Raw genomic sequence first — 20,618 nt, forward strand, 5'->3', positions numbered from 1 at the left:
TGAGGCCTGGAGAAATTAAGTACTTGTTCATGAATTTATAGGTAGGAAATGGAAGAGCTGGGATTCATACCTAGCTGGTCTTTGTGACTCACTTAAGCATGGTATGATACTGGCATAGTCTGAGGAGTTTTTGGCTTCCTGGGAGCACCTGGTAACTATCACTATGGGTGCTGATGCTGTACACTGAGAACCACCTCCTACGTGTACCAAAAAAATGTAATGATGGACTAGATTAAAACAAGAAGCAACACATGTCTCTGATCCTCAGGCAACGCCAGCTACCAGATACCCCACCCTATACTGCATCAGACCCATGCTCTCCTCCACAGATCAAAGGTGAGTGACATCCACCTTTAGCACATCTTGCACTGTTATTTTTTTTCTTGGTCTGAGTAGCGATCAGGAGAGGCACTTTTCACTTGCATCTTTTCCCAGGTGCATGCTGCCGAACTCTGAGGCCTATAGCTGAGAGGACTCCAGCTACCTATCTTCACTCTGCAGCTGCACCTGGGACAATGTCTTCGCAACCACCACAGAACACATCTGAAATGAGCAACTTTGACCACATTCACAGTGGCTTTCACAACTGCTACCCAAGCACCAGTCATCCAGCGACTCCCCTGGACCAATCCATATCCTCCCATTTGGGGATAAATTGTTCTTACCATCAGCAGCCTGTGTGCCACAGCCCTGGGTAAAGGGCAAGATACTTAGATATGAAAGACCGCAGCAGAAAGCCTGAGTAGCTGGGGCCTCTGGGCCATGACTGTAGAGAGAATGAGCGTGATAACCTCTCCAGCAGATGGCAGTGTTGAGACACGGATCGGATATGGCAAGAACCCAGAGTTCTTGCCTTTATACAATGTTAATTAAAACCCGCTAGGCCTGAGGTCCTCATTCAATGAAAAGTTAAAATGTCAGAAATACAGAGAGAGATTCTGGGTGATGGAGGAAGCACTGTTTGTTTACCCGACCTCAGCTAGACTACCCAGGGGAATTTATGAATGAGCACTCAGAAAAGAATCTGTCAGTTTAGCATTAACTAATAGTCTTCTTTCTTCCTTTTATTCTTTTCCTTTCTTTCATTCCTCATTCTGAAACTAGAGGATAGCAAAAAGAGTAAAGGCCATCAAAAACTACGGTAAAATTTCATGTGAACAAAATTTTCAGGTGTAAAATGTATTCCAATATTTTAAGTTCATATGTTCTCTGTCCCAAGGAGTCCTCTGCCTTTGACAGTGTAGTCAGTTTACTTTTCAAGTAGGGGAATTCCAGATCCATTGCATAGAGGAAAGTTAAGTTTCCGGCTATGAGGGTTCAAGGAACCTTAATGAACTGGAAGTAAATTTAGGAAGGCAGAGAGGAGAGGCCTGGAAAATTAAATTTGACAGCAAGCATCATGGAGAGCAAAGAAGAGCCTAACCTTCACTTTGGCTTCTTGATTTTAGAGACTCCTTGCCACCAACCAAGAAGAGGAGGCATACACAGGCGCTGGAGGATTCCGGGGATGGCCGAGTGTGGGCCCACCACTCTAGACCAAGTGAGAAACCCGGCTGTGGACCAAGTCAGTGCCAGCACAGCCTTTAAATCAAGGCATTTTTAACCAGCCTCTGAGCAGCACTACAGAATTATTTTCTCTCATAGAAGAGTAGTGATAGGTTCTGGAAGTTTATTTCCTCCCTCTTGACATGTTTCACCTACAATCTTATGTGGGCCATGTGGGTGAGGTCAGAAAGGGGTGTCATTCTCTTTCTCCAGGGAAGGTGAAGCGCCAGTCCCTTCAGGAGCAGTGAGGGCATCTCAAGGGAGCTGGGCCCCAAGCAAGGTGGATAGTACCTTCAAGAGCCTACTTCTGTGCCCCTTGGTTTGTTTGGTGAAATACTTTTCCACTTTACTGTGTCCATGAATAAATAGCATGAAGATCTTGTTAAAATGTTGATTTTGATTCAATAAATCTGAGGTGGAGCCCGAGATCCTGCATTTTAACAAGTTTGCAGGTGATGCCGCTGGTTCACTCTCTTGAGAAGCCAGGCTTAAGAGGGTTTTGCTGGTAGAGTCAAACCCACTGCCATTGAATCGACTCATGGGGACCACCATTGGGTTTCCGGGGCAGTATATCTTTACGGAAGTAGGTCTTCCTTCCACAGAGTGGCTGGTGGGTTCAAACCGCCAGCCTTCTGGTTAGCAATCAAATGCCTAAGGCACTATGTCACCAGAGCAGGAAGGTGGAAAGTTGTGCTTTCTCCACTTTCATTTCAAATTAGCAGGTTCTCAGAAGATCTGTTCAATTGTGTAAAATTATTTTAGAAGTCCTTCATCAAAATCATCTGAGGTGGCATGTCATGTTTGAGCTTAAAGACCCGATCAAGTTGAGGATGAACTGGTTTATAGGGTAAATGCTGTAACACTGGGGGAATGATTACACCCCAGATCCTTTCTATTAGCCACTTTAAGTGCTTAAATATAAACAGTATGAACAGTGACCAAATTCTGGATACCATGTCACTTTTCTTCTACCCCCATGTGTCAGCTTGGCAAGAAGTCCAATGTTTCCCTCTTACTCCATCCCCTTCTTCCCCAGCTGTAGTGCACACACTCCTGAGGTTTACACTGCCCAGAAAGGAGTGTGTGCGGCTTATCACCCGAGTGGGGAAAGACGCAGGCTAACCAGCATGGGTTGCTGCCTTTGCGTCTCAGGGACACATAGTAAGAGCTGATCCTCTGAGCTCCATGGAGCCTGCTGATCCTCTTGGGATGCTTGGTGTTAACTCTGACTTGGGCTTGGGAAGTCCTTCAGTGAACGATGACTTAACTCCCTCAGCCAAACGCCATACATCACCACCACCCAGGAATGCTGTGTCAGAATTGCACTGTGTGTCCAGCCCATACTCAGCCCTTTACTATCTATCTCCTTTCCATTTGCATGGATCCAGCATAGCCAGCAGTTGCTTGAGTTTTCTTTTCCAAGCCTAGAAACACAAAATGCTAATTAAAGCCCTCTGAGGCATTCGACTGCTAACCAGAGGCTGGCAGTTCAAACCCACCAGCCGCTCCTCAGAAGGAAGATTGGGCAATCTACTTTTGTAGAGATACAACCTTGGAAACCCAAGGAGGGGTCACTTTGAGTCGAATGAACTTGATGGCAGTGAGTTTGGTTATGGTTTTTGGTAGTACAAGGAGCTCTGATGGTGCTGTGGTTAAAATACTTGGCTGATCAACAAAATGTTGGCAGTTCGAACCCACCAGCAGCTCCGTGAGAGAAAGATGAGGCAGTCTGCTTCTATAAAGATCTACAGCCTTGGAAACCCTCTGAGGGCAGTTCTACTCTATCTTATAGTGTTGCTATGAGTCAGAATCCCCTTGAGGGCAGTGGGTTTGGTTTGGGAATACAGAGCTCTCCATGTCCCTTCCTATGCATGTTACCCTACTTTCTTCAGGGATCCCTACAGCCATCTGGCACCTTCTTTAAGATTCGCAAATACAAAAGGCTGAGTAAATTCCCAGCCACATTAGGGAACCATTTGTTCAGTCTCCTACAGATGTATCAACTCATTGAGGGATATTGGGCAAATCACTCAAACCCTCCAAGAGTGTCCTCATCAAGCCAGATTGCTATTCTAATCATCCCAGGCATTGCAGAGTTAAACTCCATCCTTTTGGTTGCTTTCTTCTTCCTGTTTCCTGAGAAGGCAATGATTTTTGCCCGTATCCAGAGAACAGTGATGGAACCAAAACCAGTGTTTTGGTCCTGACAGATAGGAAATCCTGAATACCTTGTTTAAGTCCTATTAAAAATCACTGAAAAGCTGACTAGAAATAATTGGTTCCAGATAACAGTTCCAGAAAGAAAATAAGCAGGTTCCAGTGCAAAAACTTGTTACTCTGGGTACCACATTTTGATTACAGCTTATATTTTCAGCAAAAAGTTCCCTAGTAGAGAACTCCAGTTTGACATTCCAAAGGCTATAGGTTGTCACAGAGATCCCGGGGAAATGGCACATTGGTAGAGGAAAGAGAAGCTTGTGCCAGTGTTGTAGGCAGGAGTAAGATTGCTAGATTTGGACAGGAGAAAATACTCTAAATCAATTGGTAAGGTATTTTTGGCAACCTTCTGCCAAGCAGTACACTTTGGCCAAGGGTTCAAAGATCCCCTTTTATAGGATTCACAATGTAAAATGAACTAGGTTGGTGTGGGCAGAAGTGTGATTTTGCTTTGATAGAAAGCAGCAGGTGGGCAGACTCCTGCTGGCTGGTTTCTGGCCCCACTTGGTCTGAACCCAAAATCTAGAAGAGTTTCTGGCCCCACATGGAGTCCCTGGGTGATGCAAATGGTTAAGACCTCAACTATTAATCAAAAGGTTGACAGTTTGAACTTATGTCAGAAGAAAGCCCTGGTGCTCTGCTTTTGAAAACTTACAGCTTTGAAAACCATGTGGAGCACTGTTCTACTCTGCAGCACAGGGGTTCACCATGAGCTGGAATCCACGCAGTACAACTGGTTTGGTTCTGGGTTTTGGCCCTGCAGGGTCTAAACTCAAAATAAGAAAGGGGTTTCTAGCCCAAGAAGTATGGTCTTTTGACACACAGTGAGAATGAATGGGCTGAATTCATGCCATAGGATCAGAAAAAGTGCCTGTCTCATCTCCCCAGCAATTGGAGATTTCCTATGCCTTCCTTTTCTTCATTATAATTCAAGTGGGAATCATAATTTCTACTTTACTCATCTCCAAGGTTATACAAAGTAATGCATAAGAAAATACTTTAAAAGATAGCCAAATACAAGTTCTCAGTTTTCTCCAAAAGGCTGGGGCTTAGGCAGCTTTCTGTTTTCACACTTCTGGTTCTTTCTGCTGTTAGATCTCAAAATCCCTCAGCGCAACGTGAAAGGAAAAGGAAGGTTTGAATTCCATCTCTTCCACCTAACAGCTCTGACACCAGGCAGGCCATTTCAGGTCTTTGAACCTCAGTTTCCATATTTATCAAATGAGATTAAGAATTCTCACCTCATAACTACTTCAGAAATCTATTTAGCAGCATCTACTAAATAATATCCTATGACCCAGAGATTCTACTCCCAGGAACAGACCTAACAGAAATGCGTACATATGCCGACCCAAAGACATGCACAAGAAAGGCCATAGCAGCATGATTTATAATAACCAAAAATGAAAATAACCTAACTGGCCATCAACAAAAGAATAAATTGTGGTATAGTCACACAATGAAATGTCATATATGGTATAACAATAAAAATGAGTATGTCATTTGCAATAATAATGAATGATTTTCATAAACTGAACGTTGGGGAAAAGAAGCCTGCACGTAAGAGTATATACTCATTTTTGTAAACTCCTCTATGCTATCAGATTTCAGGATAGTGGTTACTCTTGGGCAAAGAGGAAGTAGACCCTGGAACGGGGTATGAGGGTACCTTTTGGGATGCTAAAACCAAAAACCAAACCCATTTTCATTAAGTTGATTCAGACACATGGTGACCCCATGTGTTAAAGAATAGAGCTGCTCCATAGGGTTTTCTGAGCTCTGGTAGCGTAGTGCCTAAGGCACTTGACTGCTAACCAGAAGGCTGGAGGTTCAAACCCACCAGCCACTCCTCGGAAGGAAGTTTGGGCAATCTACTTCCATAGTGATACTGCCTCGCAAACCCAAGGAGGGGTTGCTATGAGTCGGGTCCGACTAGACGGCACATAACAACAACAACATTTATGAAGGAAGATTGCCAGGCCTTTCTTCCATAGCACCTCTAGGTGGGTTTGGACCACCAACTTTTAGGTTAGTAGTTGAGCACAAACCATAGCTTTGGCCATCTATTTCTTGATCTAGTAGTGGTTATATAGAATCCATCTTATTAAAAACTATTAAAATGTGGTGTACTTATATACTTTTCTTTATGTATATTATACTTCAACTTAAAAAAAAAGGTTTATTGAATAATAAAGATCCTTACCTTGCAGGTGATTTAGGGAGTTGATGAGATAAGAGTCTGGGAAGTTCTTGTGGTACAGAAAGCACTCAATAATGGTGGATATTATTGTTACTGTTAATAATAAAATTAAGTTTCAGTATTGAGCTCAAGCTTGCTCCTGGAATTCAGTGTGGGCTTGTGGTCCTAGATTTTGCCCCTTGGGGCCTTACCACCTGATAAAAGGGAAGCCCCAGTTATATCATTCCTTTTGGGGTGACCCCTCCTATACTCTTGCTGCTATAATGGGAAAGGGCAGAAAATGCAGTTGTCCTTAAGGACAATGCCCTCTGGCCATTGCTGACTTTCTCCATCAGTGCCTGGAGCAGTGGAGTCAACTTTTGGCTGCTTCCCTGGCACTCTGACCCTGCTCTCATGCTTGAGTGGGAAAAGGCCTAAGTTAGGCAAGGGGAAGTTAGGCAAGCATACAGTGTTAGTTACTTCACATCAGGTAGAGTTACCAAGGGTCCAAAAACTTGCTAAGACTTAGGATGAACTGAGTCACCTGAATTGAAACAAGTACACTAATAACAACAAAAGGCTTCATTGTTTAAACTCTTACTGGTGGCAGACACTGTGCTCTGCATTTCCCACACATCACCTCATCGAGTCCCTTCAGCAATCCTTGGTAGGTATTGTTTTGTTCCTCCATTGTGCAAGTGGAGAAACTCAGAGAACTTAGATCATTTTCCTTGGACTGTTGAATCTTTAAGTACAGAGTTGGGATTCAAACCCATATCCATCTGACTACAAACTCGTGACCTTTCCTTTACCCTCTCCATTGAATACAATTAAAATTCTCTTTGAATTTGGTGCCAGTGGTAGAACCATGGAAAAATTTTGTTTGTTTGGTTCTGGAAGAGCTTTCAGGCCAGGAGCTTTTGGAGGCGTGAGAGCACAAAGAGCATCTCGTGTTTCCCACCTCTGGTACTCTCACCGGAGAAAAGATGTTTTTTGAAATTTTTGAGAAATAAAAAGACAAGCTATCTATCTATCTATCTATATAAAATAATAAAAGATATTTTGCTTACATGACATTTAAGAGTAATACCATAAGAAAAATATATTTTCTATGACATTAAGGATCAAAAGAAAACCCAAAGGAGCTCTGTTATTTGTTTTAGGAAGTTCTCAGTGGAAGTATAACGATGAGTCAGGAACAGCCCAGCCATGTTCTCCTGTATTTTCTAAGCTGTGGGCTAAGTACAGGCGCCATAGGAGCTAATGTCATATTTCTACGTTATTGCTCACAGCCTGCATCTGGTCATACCAACCTCCACCAGTTCCCTTTCATGTCTAATGTCAGCCATGAGTGATGATAGAGGAGTTCAAACACAAAGGAAACAGCAAACATAGGTACAGCATTTTACAGAAAAATTACCATAGGATGAATTGTACAGTTTGGGAGGCATGCTCAAGACATTTATTGCAAGGATTATGCAAAAATGGTAGATTGTTCATGTGAAATTGCCATTATTTGACCATTTTTGACCTGCAAAAATGGCAATTTCATATGGTTGATATTACTACTACTAAGGTCTTCTCTGTGACTTTCTTTTGGTTTTAGTTTCTGAAAGTGCTTTCACTTCTATTATCTTATGCTCTCTGCTTTTGTGATGGTGCAAGACAGGCAGAACACGTGTTTTTAATTTCTGTTCTGCAGAGGAGGGAAGTAAGACACTAAGCGAATAAATAACTCATCTAGGTTCAAAAAGCCAACTGAACCACAGAATCACGGTACTACAAGGGGCCTGGAACAAATTAGGATGTATTGGTTGCAATTAACTAAAACAAGCAATAAAAATCTTCAAATTACCTTGAGAAAAAGAGAGAAATATTTAGTGTTTCCTATAACCCAAGATCTTAGAGCTTGATCCTAGAACTCAAATCGTATCATGAGGACCTGGGTGCCCCCATTCTTAACTCTGCCTTCTGCTGTACTGGCTTAATTCTTTGATGAGCTTTTTCCTTGTAGTCCCCACATAGTGTCAGGAGCTCTTGGGGATGTTTCTTAGAGCTTTAAATCCAATGGAAGAGTGTTAGCATCTTTAAATCACATTCCTTGAAGTCCTTGACATCCTCTTGGATTGATTAGGCCACGTGTCTACCCCACCTGCAGTCACTGATGCAAGTACTGAATGCTGTATTTTAATTGATCTAGCCAGGGTTACCTACTCTCCTAGAGTTGGGATTGGACTTCTTGGGAACCACACAGACTAGAAGTGAGGAGAAGCTATGCAGGAAATAGGGCAGATAGATCTCAGGGGCCAAAATTTCCAGTAAGAACCCACTTGAGGTCATTAGAGATAACTGAGCTCAATCATCTTTTAGCAGATGGGGAAAGAAGACTAGCAACACATTTCCTGCCTCCCAAAAATTGACAATTTCCATGTGGTCATTCTGCTTTATACATGGCCTATTCATAAGTTCCAAGTATCTGTCTGTGAGTCTAGGAAAACTGGCCTGGCAGAGAGGATCTAACCCACCTTTTTCTTTGCAGTGATAAGTCGGAGTTATGACAGTGAAGTACAAGACTATGACAGTGAGAGTGCAATGCGTGCGGACCAGTGCTCCCCTGCTCTGAAGTGGCAGCCATACCAAAGTGGCCCCTGGCACAGCTTATTGAACAGTCATTATGAAAAACTGTAAGTGACTTTTGGAACTCCTTGTGGAGTTTTGGAGATTGAGAAGAGAAGGGCAGTGCTAAGTCTCAGGACTAAATCCAAGTATTTTCGGATTTGCTGCCATACTGATCAAATAGGATGGCTCAGGAGAAATTCTATGTCATAGTGCTGTGTTTTACATCTTCACTAGTGAATAGTTGGGACATGGAAACTCAGACCTATATTCTAACAAATTATAATTTTACCAGTAAATTATGGGGGGAGAGGAAATCTTTTTGGGCTCACCTGCCCAGTTTAAGCTGAAAATGGAAAATGGAGACTTCCTAAACCCTAACATTTAATCCTGTATTTAATTTACAATTCCATAGGACGTTTTGGGGGACCACATTAAACTGCTAGTCAGTGACCACCTCCAACATCTGTGCTGCACATAAGGATTCTCAGGTTTATAGTCAACATACCCAGTTGCAGTCATAAGTCAGTGGTTTCTTTTTATTAACAGACCTAAATCAAATCATATGAAATAATCCTTAATCTGGAAACATTTTACCTTATTTTTATAACATTATGTTTTTAAGAAATAAATGTAAACTCATACATTGGTGCTCTTGAACATCCTTTAAACCTGATTTTTATTTGTTAGGATATAATTTAACCACGTAAGTCTTCTAGAATTTTCATTACTTATGAATGCCTTCTTGAAATATGAAAATGTTGTTGAAGACTAGGCTTGTCAAGTAATAAATTTAATATGAAATGAGAAACGTTGGGCTATAAATTTGAAGGTCTTCTTGATAGTTTCCAAATTCAAGTATAGCTGCTTTCAGAGCAAAATTTATCACTAGCACTTTTATGTTGGATGGACTAGAAGAAAGAAATCTTTTCCTTAAACAAAATCTTAGAAGTTAAATAGACTTTGGGAATTGGTGTGTTTCAAGGGAGGCAAAAAAGAAGCAAATGCAGATTTTATCATTGAAATTTAACAATTTTGTGTCTTTGCCACTGTATGTAATTTGAAAAAAAATAGAAAGTCTTTTGGTCTATCATAAAAATGAATGTTAAGGTAAGAAACTTTCACACACATTCACAATGTTTAAATTAAGAACTTTAACGCTTCTCAGCCTCCATGCATCTGAGCCGATCAAGTTTTGCAGACAAATGTTATCTTTTCTTACTTGAGAAAGTTCCCCCCCACCCCCCCAGTTTATTTGAACAGCCTATCTAGGAGGAAAAAGAAAGGAGAACATGGTATCAACTCAAAGATGCACAGGCAGCTTTATTTAGAATGTGTTGTTGTTGTTATTTTGTTTGTTTGTGGTATTGCTTTTGAATGCAGTTGAGTTGATTCCAGCTCATAACAACCCTGTATGACAGAGTGGGACTGCCTTATAGGGTTTCCTAGGCTGTAATCTTTATGGAAGCAGACCACCAGGTCTTTTCTCCTGTGCAACACTTGGTGGGTTTGAACTGCCAACCTTTCAGGTACAGCCATGGTCTTAACCATTGTGCCACCACAGCTCCTTTTAGGATGTTTAGTTGTACATACTTCACTTTTCCTAAACCAAAAAAGAAGGCAATATTCATCTGAATTAAAATTTATGCCTTCCTTATTCCATGACTCATATCAGTGAGACAGAAAATCACCTGTCAAGAGACAATTATAATTATGTATGATTTGTTACAGAAATGTTGTCTCTAAATTACCTAAAAATAATAAACTTAGGAGATTAAAAATATCTCAGATCTTATGTTCTGAATGATTTTTAAAACCTTGTTATGAAAGAGCTTTAAAAGGCCAGTTGAGATGACTTTATGCTTAATGTGAAACCCAGGCCAGAATTTGCCATTCTTAGGTAAATGGAATAAATGTCTATAATGAGAGATTGCTATGTAAGGTTCAGGATAATCTTCCAAGTAGAATTCTTTATTGTTTGATTCTTCTACTTACAATGCTCCTTAAGTTTCAGGCTAATGCTCATATCTGAGTTGTAAACCTTACCTTCTTCCTTTAGCATTTTCGACAGAAGAAAAAGCAGCATCACAAAAGAATATTTCTTTTCTTCTCAACCAAGACAGTTTTTATTATCCTTTGTAGCAAAATCTATATGATTCAATTCATCTGGCCTTTAAATGAACAAATGAGCAGATTAGTTCTAGAAACTTGAGTCAATATAAAGCTCTCAGATGGCATAAGACATGTCATCTTTATCAAATCCTTCATTTAATGGATTTTCCTTTTTCTACTGGTGGGCGCTATGGTTGTGGAGCCTGTCTGATCGGCTACTTGGGGTAATCAATAACCCAGTGACTTGGTCCATTGAGGAGGTGCTTAACTGGCAAAGAACATGAACATTCTCTTCCCAGGAGATCCTGGAATGTTGTCTGTCTCTGAATTAGAGGAAAACTTAGAAACTCTGTATTGTTCACCATAAAAGCAGCCATCCAAATTGAGATCCCAGGATGCCAAGAGCCACATAGTGGTAGAGTTAGCCCAAGCATGACTACTGCTCCCTTCTGCTTGTGCTAAATTTTGGAGGAGCTTCTTTCCTAACCCATGTTTAGGAAACTTGATGATTTAAAATCACTTTCCATTCCTACAAGGTGTATGGGAAATACTAAAAAAGATTTAGCTTTTGTATTTTCTTCAATAACAGTTATACATTTAATATATTTAATTAACATTTTGATAGTATTTAATTAAGCATATAATATACAAAACATTGTTGTCAAAGATATTTCAACAGGACAAATAAAGCAAAAGCCTGGTTAGCCACCCCATCACCATCTCATTCCTTTCTACAGAAATAACAAACCATAGTTGGTTTTCAGTGCTATTAGTGGATTGAGAAGATAAAAAAGAAATGACCATACTCTAGTGAAAAAAGTTTTTAATAAAGAGTGTGACTTCTTGTGGTTGTAGGTGCCAGTGGGTCGGCTCCAACTCATAGACACATAGCAACCCTATGAAAAACAGAAGGAAACACTGCCCGGTCCTGTTCTCACGATCCTTGCTATACTTGAGCCCATTGTTGCAGCCACTGTGTCAGTCTATCTCATTGAGGGTCTTCCCCTTTTTGCTGACTCTCTACTTTACCCAGCATGATATCCTTCTCCAGGGACTGGCCTCTTCTGACAACATGACCAAAGTAGGAGAGATAAGATCTGGCCATTCTTGTGTCTCAGGAGCATTCCTGCTGCACTTCTTTCAGGACGAATTTGTTCATTCTTCTGGCAGTCCATGCTATTTTTTGGTATTCTTTGCCAACACTACAATTCAAAGGCTTCAACTCTTCTTTGGTCTTCCTTATTCATTGTTCAGCTTTCACATGCGTACGAGGCGGTCGAAAATACCATGGCTTGAGTTTGGAGTCCCTTAGTCTTCAAAGGGACATCTTTTCTTCTTAACATTTTAAAGAGGTCTTTTTTTTAAAAAAAAAAAAAAAAAAAATTTATTTTCATTGTAATTTGGGTGAAAGTTTACAAAGCAAATTCATTTTCCATATAGCAGTTCTTATATATTTTGTTTCATGACATTGGATGCAATCCCCACAATGTAATTAGCTCTTCCCACTTCCTCCCTGTAGTTACCTTTTCCCTGTGCCCTTCTTTCCTATGCATTCCTGCCCCCTGAGTTATCTCTCTGCGTAGTGCCTAAGGCATTTGACTGCTAACCAGAAGGCCAGTGGTTCAAACACACCAGCCACTCCTCAGAAGGAAGATTGGGCAATCTACTTCCATAGTGATACTGCCTCACAAACCCAAGGAGGGGTCACTATGAGTTGGATCCAACTCAATGGCAGTGAGTTTGGTTTTTTGGTTTCTGATCTCTCATGATTGATTGTTCTGAGGAGTGTATCTACCTGGTGTAAATGTTTACCTTATATGGCCGTCTATTTGGCTAGCAGCCGTGGGAGTGAGTTCAATTCCAGGCCTGAAGGGTAACTAGGGCCCATAGTTTCGAAGGTTTCACTAGGCTCTATCAGATCAGTAAGCCTGGTCTTTTTTATAATTTTGAGTTATGTTCTACATTTTTCTTTCTTTCTTTTTAAATTGTGATTTGGGTGCAAATTTACAAAGCAGATTTGTTTTACTCTCAGCAGTTCGTGCACATTTGATTTTCTGCCCTGATTACAATCCCCAACTATAAAAAACTCTCCTTCCTCTCCTTCCTGTGACTACGCCTTCCCCGTGCCCTTCCTATTTATGCATTTCTGGCTGTCCGGCTTTCCCTTTATGTGAATGCTGCCCCTCTGATGTCTCATGGCTGTTTTATTTAAGGGGTGCATTTCCCTGGGGTAGGCGTTTTGCTTGTAGGTCTTTCTACTGTTGGGCTGAAAGCCAATCCATGGAAGTGAGTCCCTTTCCAGGCCCAAAGGATAACCCGGGGCCATAGTCTTGGGGTTCCACCAGTCTTTTAAAGAGATCTTTTGCAGCAGATTTTCCTAGCACAATATGATGTCTGCTTACCTGGGTGTTGATTGTAGATCCAAATAAAACGAAATCCCTGACAGCTTCAATCTTTTCTCCATGTGCTGTGATGTTGCTTATTGGTCCAGTTGTGGGGATTTTTGTTTTCTTTGTTTTAAAGTATAATCCATATGGAAGGTTGTAGTCTTTGTTCTTCTTCAGTAATACTTCAAGTCTTCTTCACTTTCAGCAAGCAAGGTTATGCCATCTACATAGTGCAGGTTGTTAATGAGTCTATCTCCAATCCTCATGCCCTGTTCTTCTTCCTATAATACAGCTTGTTGGATTATTGGCTCGGCATACAGATTGAATAAGTATGGTGAAAGACTACAACCCTGACATGCACCCTTCCTTATTTTAAACCGTGCATATTCCCTTGTTCTACACAGGTTCCTCATGAGCACAATTTAGTGTTTTGGACTTCCCATTCTTTGCAACATTATCCATGATTTGTTATGATTCATACTGTGGAATGTCTTTGTATAGTCAATAAAACACAGGCAAACATCTTTCTGATATTCTTTGCTTTCAGCTAAGATCCATCTGACATCAGCAATGATGTCCTTTGTTCCATATCCTTTTCTGAGTCTAAGTTGAGTTTCTGAAAGTTCTCTGTCAGTATACTGCTGCAACCATTTTTTAAAATTATCTTCAGCAAAATTTTACTCGTGTGTGATATTAATGTTATTATTTGATAATTTCCACATTCTGTTGAATCACCTTTCTTTGGAATGGGTAAGAATATGGATCTCTTCCAGTCAGTTGGCCAGGTAGCTGTCTTACAAATTTCTTGGCATAAAAGAGTAAGCGCCTCCAGCACTGCATCTGTTTCTTGACATATCTCAATGGATATTCTGTCAATTCCTAGAGTCTTGCTCTTTGTCAATACCTTCAGTGCAGCTTGGAGTTCTTCCTTCAGTACCGTTGATTTTTGATCATATGCTACCTCCTGAAATAGTTGAATGTCGACCAATTCTTTTTGGCACAGTAAATTTGTTCCATCTTCATTTGATGCTTCCTGCATCATTCAAAATTTTTCCCATAGAATCTTTCAATATTGCAACTCAAGGCTTGAATTTTTTCTTCAGTTCTTTCAGCTGGAGAGATACTGAGAGTGTTGTTCCCTTTTTGTTTTCTAATGCCAGGGTTGCACATTTTGTTATAATATTTTACTTTGTCTTCTTGAGCCGCCATTTGAAATCTTCTGTTCAGCAATTTTATTTCATCATTTTTTTCCATTCGTTTTAGCTACTCCCATTTGAGAGCAAATTTCAGAGTCTCTTCTGACATCTGTTTTAGTCTTTTCTTCTTTTCCTGTCTTTTAAATGACTTTGTTTTATTCATTATTGATGTTCTTGATGTCATCCCGCAACTCATCTGGTCTTCGGTCATTGGTGTTCATTGTGTCAAAGCTGTTCTTCAGATGGTCTCTAAATTCAGGTGGCATATAATCAAGGTCATATTTTAGCTCTCCTGGACTTGTTTTCATTTTCTTTCACTTCAATTTGAATTTGCATATGAGCAATTGATGGTCTATTCTACAGTCAGATCCTGGCCTTGTTTTGACTGATGAGATTGAGCTTCTCTATCATCTCTTTCTGCTGATGTAATAAGTGATCTGTGTGTTCCATCTTGTGAGGTGCACATGCAAAGCCACTGTTCATGCTGTTGAAAAAGGTATTTGCAATGAATAAGTCATTGGCCTTGCAAAATTCTATCATGAGATGTCTGGGAACATTTCTATCACCAAGGCCATATTTCCAACTACTGATGATTCTTCTTTGTTTCCAAGTTTTGCGTTAGAATCACTAGTAATAACCAATACATCTTAATTGCATGTTTGCTCAATTTCAGACTGCAGAAGTTGGAAAAACACTTCAATTTCTTCATCTTTGGCTTTAATGGTTAGTGTGTAAATTTGAAAATAGTAATATTAACTGGTCTCCCTTATGTTATTGTTGTTGTTGTTATGTGCCGTCGAGTCAAACCCGACTCATAGCGACCCCGCCTTGGGTTTCCGAGGCAGTATCACTACGGAAGTAGGATTGCCCAACCTTCCTTCCGAGGAGTGGCTGGTGGGTCTCCCTTAGAGGCATATGGATATTATACTATTACTGACAGCACTGTGCTTCAGGATAGATCTTGAAATGTTCTTTTTGATGATGAATGTAGTGCCATTCCTCTTCAATTTGTCATTCCCAGCATAGTAGAACATATGATTATCTGATTCAAAATGGCCACTTACATTCCTTTTCAGTTCACTAATGCCTAGGATATAGATCTTTATGCATTCCATTTTATTTTTGACAACTTCCAATTTTCCTAGATTCATACTTCATGCATTCCGTGTTCTGATTATTAATGAATGTTTGCAGCTCTTTCTTCCCATTTGGAGTTGTACCCCATCAGTTCAAATAAATGTCCTGTAAGCTTTACTCTCTTCATGTAATTAAGGGCAAATCTACTTTGAGTAGTGTTTTCAGTGCCTTCCAATCTATGTCACTGCTATTCATAAGGTTTTTTATGGTCAATATTTTCAGAAGTGGATTCCTATCCTTCCTCCCAGTCTGTCTTAGTCTAGAAGCTCTACTGAAACCTGTCACTGTGGGTGATCATGCTGGTATTTGAACTACTGGTGGCATAGCCTCCAGCCTCACAGCAACACACAACCACCATAGTGTGACAAACTGACGGATGAGTAGTGTAGTAGTGTATATGTAGTAGTATGACTGGCTCTGGTTAATTGTATATGGTTTAAAACTATTCATGGCAATTCTAGCCAGTCTACACCCATGTGATTATGCATTCATCTGAGTAATTATTATTATTAATAATAATTATTGAGTGTAGTGTTGTTGATGAAGTGTAGAGTTGTTTTTTTTTTAAAAAAGAGAGGAATGAGAATAATTTTATCCTAGATATTTTCCAAATCTGAGTAATGCAGTACCTCTAGCCTACATCATTCTATTGTATTATGAAATCAAATTAAAAGCCTAGAAACATGAAGGGGAGAGGCAGTCTTAAAAAACAATGCTTCCATTTGGCAAGAATTGCACTTGTCCTCTGTGAGAAGATAAAAAACAAGGGCCAGCTGTGTTTTGAAATATTTTCATTTCCTTAGTAAAAACTCAAGAAATCATTGATTAAATATAGCAAAAGGTATTTTCTGCAATACTTTTTCTTGAAGTGTTTATGCGATTAAAATGGTTAATGAAAGAAAATGTGTAGGAAGTAAGTATTTGTACAACTGGTTTCTTTATTCCTCTTTTCATAGGCCTGACGTAGGCTATCGAGTTGTCACCGACAAAGGATTTAATTTTTCACCAGCAGATGAAGCTTTTGTTTGCCAAAAGAAGAACCATTTTCAGATATCCATCCACATCCAAATTTGGGGAAGTCCAAAATTTGTCAAAACCCAAATGGGCCTAAAGCCAATAGAAATGTTTTACTTGAAAGCTTTTGGAGTTAAGGTAAGTCTTTTATTTAGCTCAGTTTCAGTCAACCAGTATTTTATGTGTTCCAGTTATCTATTACTGCATAGTGACTTATCACAATAGCAATCATTTATTTGGCTCACAGATCTACAATATGATCAGAACTTGGCTGTAACAGCTCATTTGTGTTCATGAGGCATCAGCTGGAGTAGTTCAAATAGGGCTGATTCCAAAACTTCCAATATTGAAAACTTCCAGTATGGTTCACTCACATGGCAGCAAATTTGTGCTGGCCATTGGCTAGAAGTTCACACAGGGCTGTAGCCAGGTCTTGGCTCCTCTCCATGTGGATCACCCTATGGAATAGCTTGTGCTTCCTCACAGCATGGTGGATGCTGTTATGAACCACTGTTTTGTGACAGGAAGTGAAAGCTGCCAATTTTATAATCCTGGGCTCAGAAACTGGCACAGCATCACTTCAGTCACAGAAATGACTCAAATTCAAAAGGAGGAAATGTAGATCCCACATCGCCATGACAGGAGGGTCAAAGAAATTGGAGACTATCTTTTAACCCACTACAATTTTGTTGTTATTTGCCATCAAGTCAACTCCTATTCATGGTGACCTTCTATATAACAGAGCTCAACATTGCCTGGTCCTGTGCCATCGCCATGATCTTTGGTATGTTTCATAGCTCATTGTTGTGTCTATTGTGTCATTCTGTCCCACTGAAGGTTTCCTTTATTTTTACTGACCCTCTACTTGTAACAAATATAATAGCTTTCTCCAGGGGTTGGTCTTGGAGACTTACTAAAAAATATACTATAATATTTTTTAATATGCTATATTTTTTATTAATATTATTCCTTGAAATAACAACTACTTTCTATATATGCACGTTCCTATCCAAGTATTTACCATGTTTGGATGATGCTATTTAGATCCGGGACAACTTTATAAATAAAAATGGTTATTTCTTGATTCAAATGAAAAATTTTCTATTGGAAGAGGTCAGTGATTTTCAGGGGCTTTAAAGTATTGGATAATGATGTTAGGCTAGTAGCCAAGACTTTCTGGAGTTTTGATAACTCTGTAAGTATTAGTGTAATTACAGGTCCTCTCTTCCTAAAAGTATTTCAAACTCATTTCCAACCATCTCAAAAAATGAATTCCTTTCAGACTCATGCTTTCAGGAGGCAATCAATGGTGAGAGGGAGGCAGTAAAGTACATTGATTTCTTTACATGGTTCTGCACTAACCAGAAATGTGTTTCTGAGCAAAAGCTTGAACTTTCCTTGGCCTTATTTTCTTATCTGTAAAATGAAAGTGTAAAGCTAGATGAACTCTAAGGTTCCATTTCAGCTCTAAAAAATGCTGTCATCTTTATTTTTCTGTGTTGCTGTTGTCGTGTGCCATCGAGTCAGACCCGACTCATAGCTACCACCCCTCCTTGGGTTTCCAAGGCGATATCACTACAGAAGTAGATTGCCCAACCTACCTTCTGAGGAGTGGCTGGTGGGTTTGAACCACCAGCCTTCTGGTTAGCGGTCAAATGCGTTAGGCACTATGCTACCAGAGTTTTCTAAGAGGATATTATATTGTGGTTGAGCAGGAACGGCAGCAGTCATTCAACAAAAGGGTACTGAGCATGTATCAAGCATCACACACTGTATCAGGCGCTCAACAGGCAGTAGCTGGACTGGATAAAGGAAGGGGCACAAAGGTGGACAAAGTGTTGTTGCATTTCCTGGTTCTCATTGCTGACTGAGACCAGATGAAGAGCTGGGACAACTCTCTTTCATCTCTGTTGTCTCACATGACACATGAAAGCCAACCTTAGATGGCAGCACTCATTCAAAGACTATTCTCTATTGACTCCTTTTTTCATTTTGTTTTAAATTTACTTATTTTTGCAGTGTTCCCTCCCCTCTCCACCCACCCCTAATAACCAACAAAGAAAATTTCCTTCCATATATAAACCTTTCCTTGACTTTTTACAATAATGAACTAATACAATATTTGTCTTTCTGTGATTGACTTATTTCACTCAGCATAGTGTCCTCCAAGTTCATCCACATTATATGGTGTTTTGTAGATTCTACATTATTCTTTAGTGTTGCATAGTATTCCATTGTGAGTATGTACTACAATTTTCTTCTGTTGATGGGCATGTAGGTTGTTTCCATCTTTTTGCTATTGTAATGAGTGCTGCGGTGAACATGGGTGTGCATATATTTGTTCTTGTCCTGGCTCTCACTTTTTTAGGATATATACCTAATAATGAATTGCTGGATCAAATAGTATTTCTAATTCCAACTTTTTAAGGAATCACCATGTCACTTTCCACAGTAGTTGTATCATCTTACAGTCCCACCAGCAGTGTATGAGAGTCCCAATCTCTCCACATCCTTGCCAGCATTTGTTATTTTCTGTCTTTTCGAACTTTGCTATTAGTGCTGAGGCAAGATGGTATCTCATTGTTGCTTTGATTTGCATCTCTCTTCATGTGTTTCTTGGCCACCTGAATGTCCTCTTTGGTGAAGTGTCTATTCATGTCTTCTGCCCATTTTTTAATGGATTGTTTCTCTTTTTGTTGTTGAGGTGTTGGAGTTTTCTATAAATTTTAGCAACAAATTCCTTGTTGGATATGTTATAACTGAATATTTTTTCCCAATCTGTAGGTTCTTTTTACTCTTTTGGAGAAGTCTTTGGAAGTATATAAAAATTTAATTTTTAGAAGGTCCTGTTCATCCAGTTTATCTTCTGCTGTTTGGGTGTTTTGGGTTATGCTTGACAGTGTATTTATGCCATAAATGAGGGCCCCTAAATTTGCCCTTATTTTTTCCTTGAGGAACTTCATAGTCTTAGGTTTCACATTTAAGTCTTTCATCCATCTAGAGTTACTTTTTATGTACGGTGTTAGGTATGGATCTTGTTTCATTTTTCTGCAAATGGATATCCACTTTTGCGAGCACGATTTGTTAAAGAGACCATCTCTTCCCTATATCATGGATTTCAGCCCTTTGTCAAAGATGAGCTGACCATAGGTCAGTGGATCTATTTCTGGGTTCTCAATTCTATTCCACGGGTCTATGTGTCTACTGTTGTATCAAAATCAGGCTGTTTTGACTACTGTGGCTGTATAGTAGGTCTGGAGATTGTAGAGTGTGAGACATCTTACTTTGTTCTTCTTCAATAGTGCTTTGATTGTTGTTGTTGTTGTTAAGTGCTGTTGAGTGGGACCTGACTCATAATGACCCCCCGACTCATAGCGACCCCTTCTTGGGTTTCCAAGGCAGTATCACTGTGGAAGTATATTGCCCAACCTTCCTTCTGAGGAGTGGCTGGTGGGTTTCAACCACCAGCCTTCTGGTTAGCAGTCAAGTGCCTTAGGCACTATGCTACCAAAGAGAGGTCTTTTTCCTTTCCATATAATATTAGTGATTGGTTTTTCCATATCCTTAAAAAATGTTGATGGGAGCTAGGTTTGGATTGCATTGAATGTATAGATTGCTTTGGGTAGTATTGACATTTTCACAATGTTCAATCTTCCTATCCACAAGCATGGTATGTTCTTCCATTTATGTAGATCTCTTAAGATTTCTTGAAGTAGTCATAAGCATGGTATGTTCTTCCATTTATGTAGATCTCTTATGATTTCTTGAAGGAGTCGTTTGTAGTTTTCTTTGTATAGGTCTTTTGTGTCTCTGGTAAGATTCATTCCTAAGCATTTTATTTTTTGTTAGCTAGTGTAAATGGTATTGATTTCCTTATTTCTTTTTCAGCAATCCCTTTGCTGGTGTAGAGGAATCCAACTGATTTTTGGATGTTGATCTTGTATTCTGCCACTATGCTAAATTTCTCAATTAGTTCGCGTAGTTTTTTTGTTTTGTTTTGTTTTTTTACTGAGTTTCTTGGGTTTTCTTTGGGATTGACACAGTGGCTGCAATGATGGGCTCAGGTATAGCAAGGATTGTGAGGCTGGCACAGGACCGGGCAGTGTTTTGTTTTGCTGTCCATAGGGTTGCTATGAGTTGGGGAAAACTCGATGGCACCTAACGACAACAAAATCTTGGGTTTTCTAGGTATAGGATCATATCATCAGCAAATAG

The 20,618-nt window shown here is 39.8% G+C and overlaps 1 protein-coding gene across 1 annotated transcript in view; it reads left to right on the forward strand.

Annotated features, from left to right (window-relative positions):
• The first annotated feature begins 251 nt into the window (after positions 1-251).
• The window catches only part of MYRFL (myelin regulatory factor like), a 132,574-nt gene continuing 112,207 nt past the window's right edge, over positions 252-20,618 (forward strand). Inside the window, exons 1-5 of the mRNA XM_007956920.1 lie at positions 252-336; positions 436-694; positions 1,449-1,540; positions 8,481-8,625; positions 16,346-16,541. Coding sequence (XP_007955111.1) covers positions 252-336; positions 436-694; positions 1,449-1,540; positions 8,481-8,625; positions 16,346-16,541 — 777 coding nt within the window. The remainder of the gene's footprint in view (positions 337-435; positions 695-1,448; positions 1,541-8,480; positions 8,626-16,345; positions 16,542-20,618) is intronic.

The sequence above is a fragment of the Orycteropus afer genome, unplaced genomic scaffold (genome assembly GCF_000298275.1).
Source record: "Orycteropus afer afer isolate SDZICR_OR568_19922 unplaced genomic scaffold, OryAfe1.0 scaffold00685, whole genome shotgun sequence".
NCBI lineage: Eukaryota > Metazoa > Chordata > Mammalia > Tubulidentata > Orycteropodidae > Orycteropus > Orycteropus afer.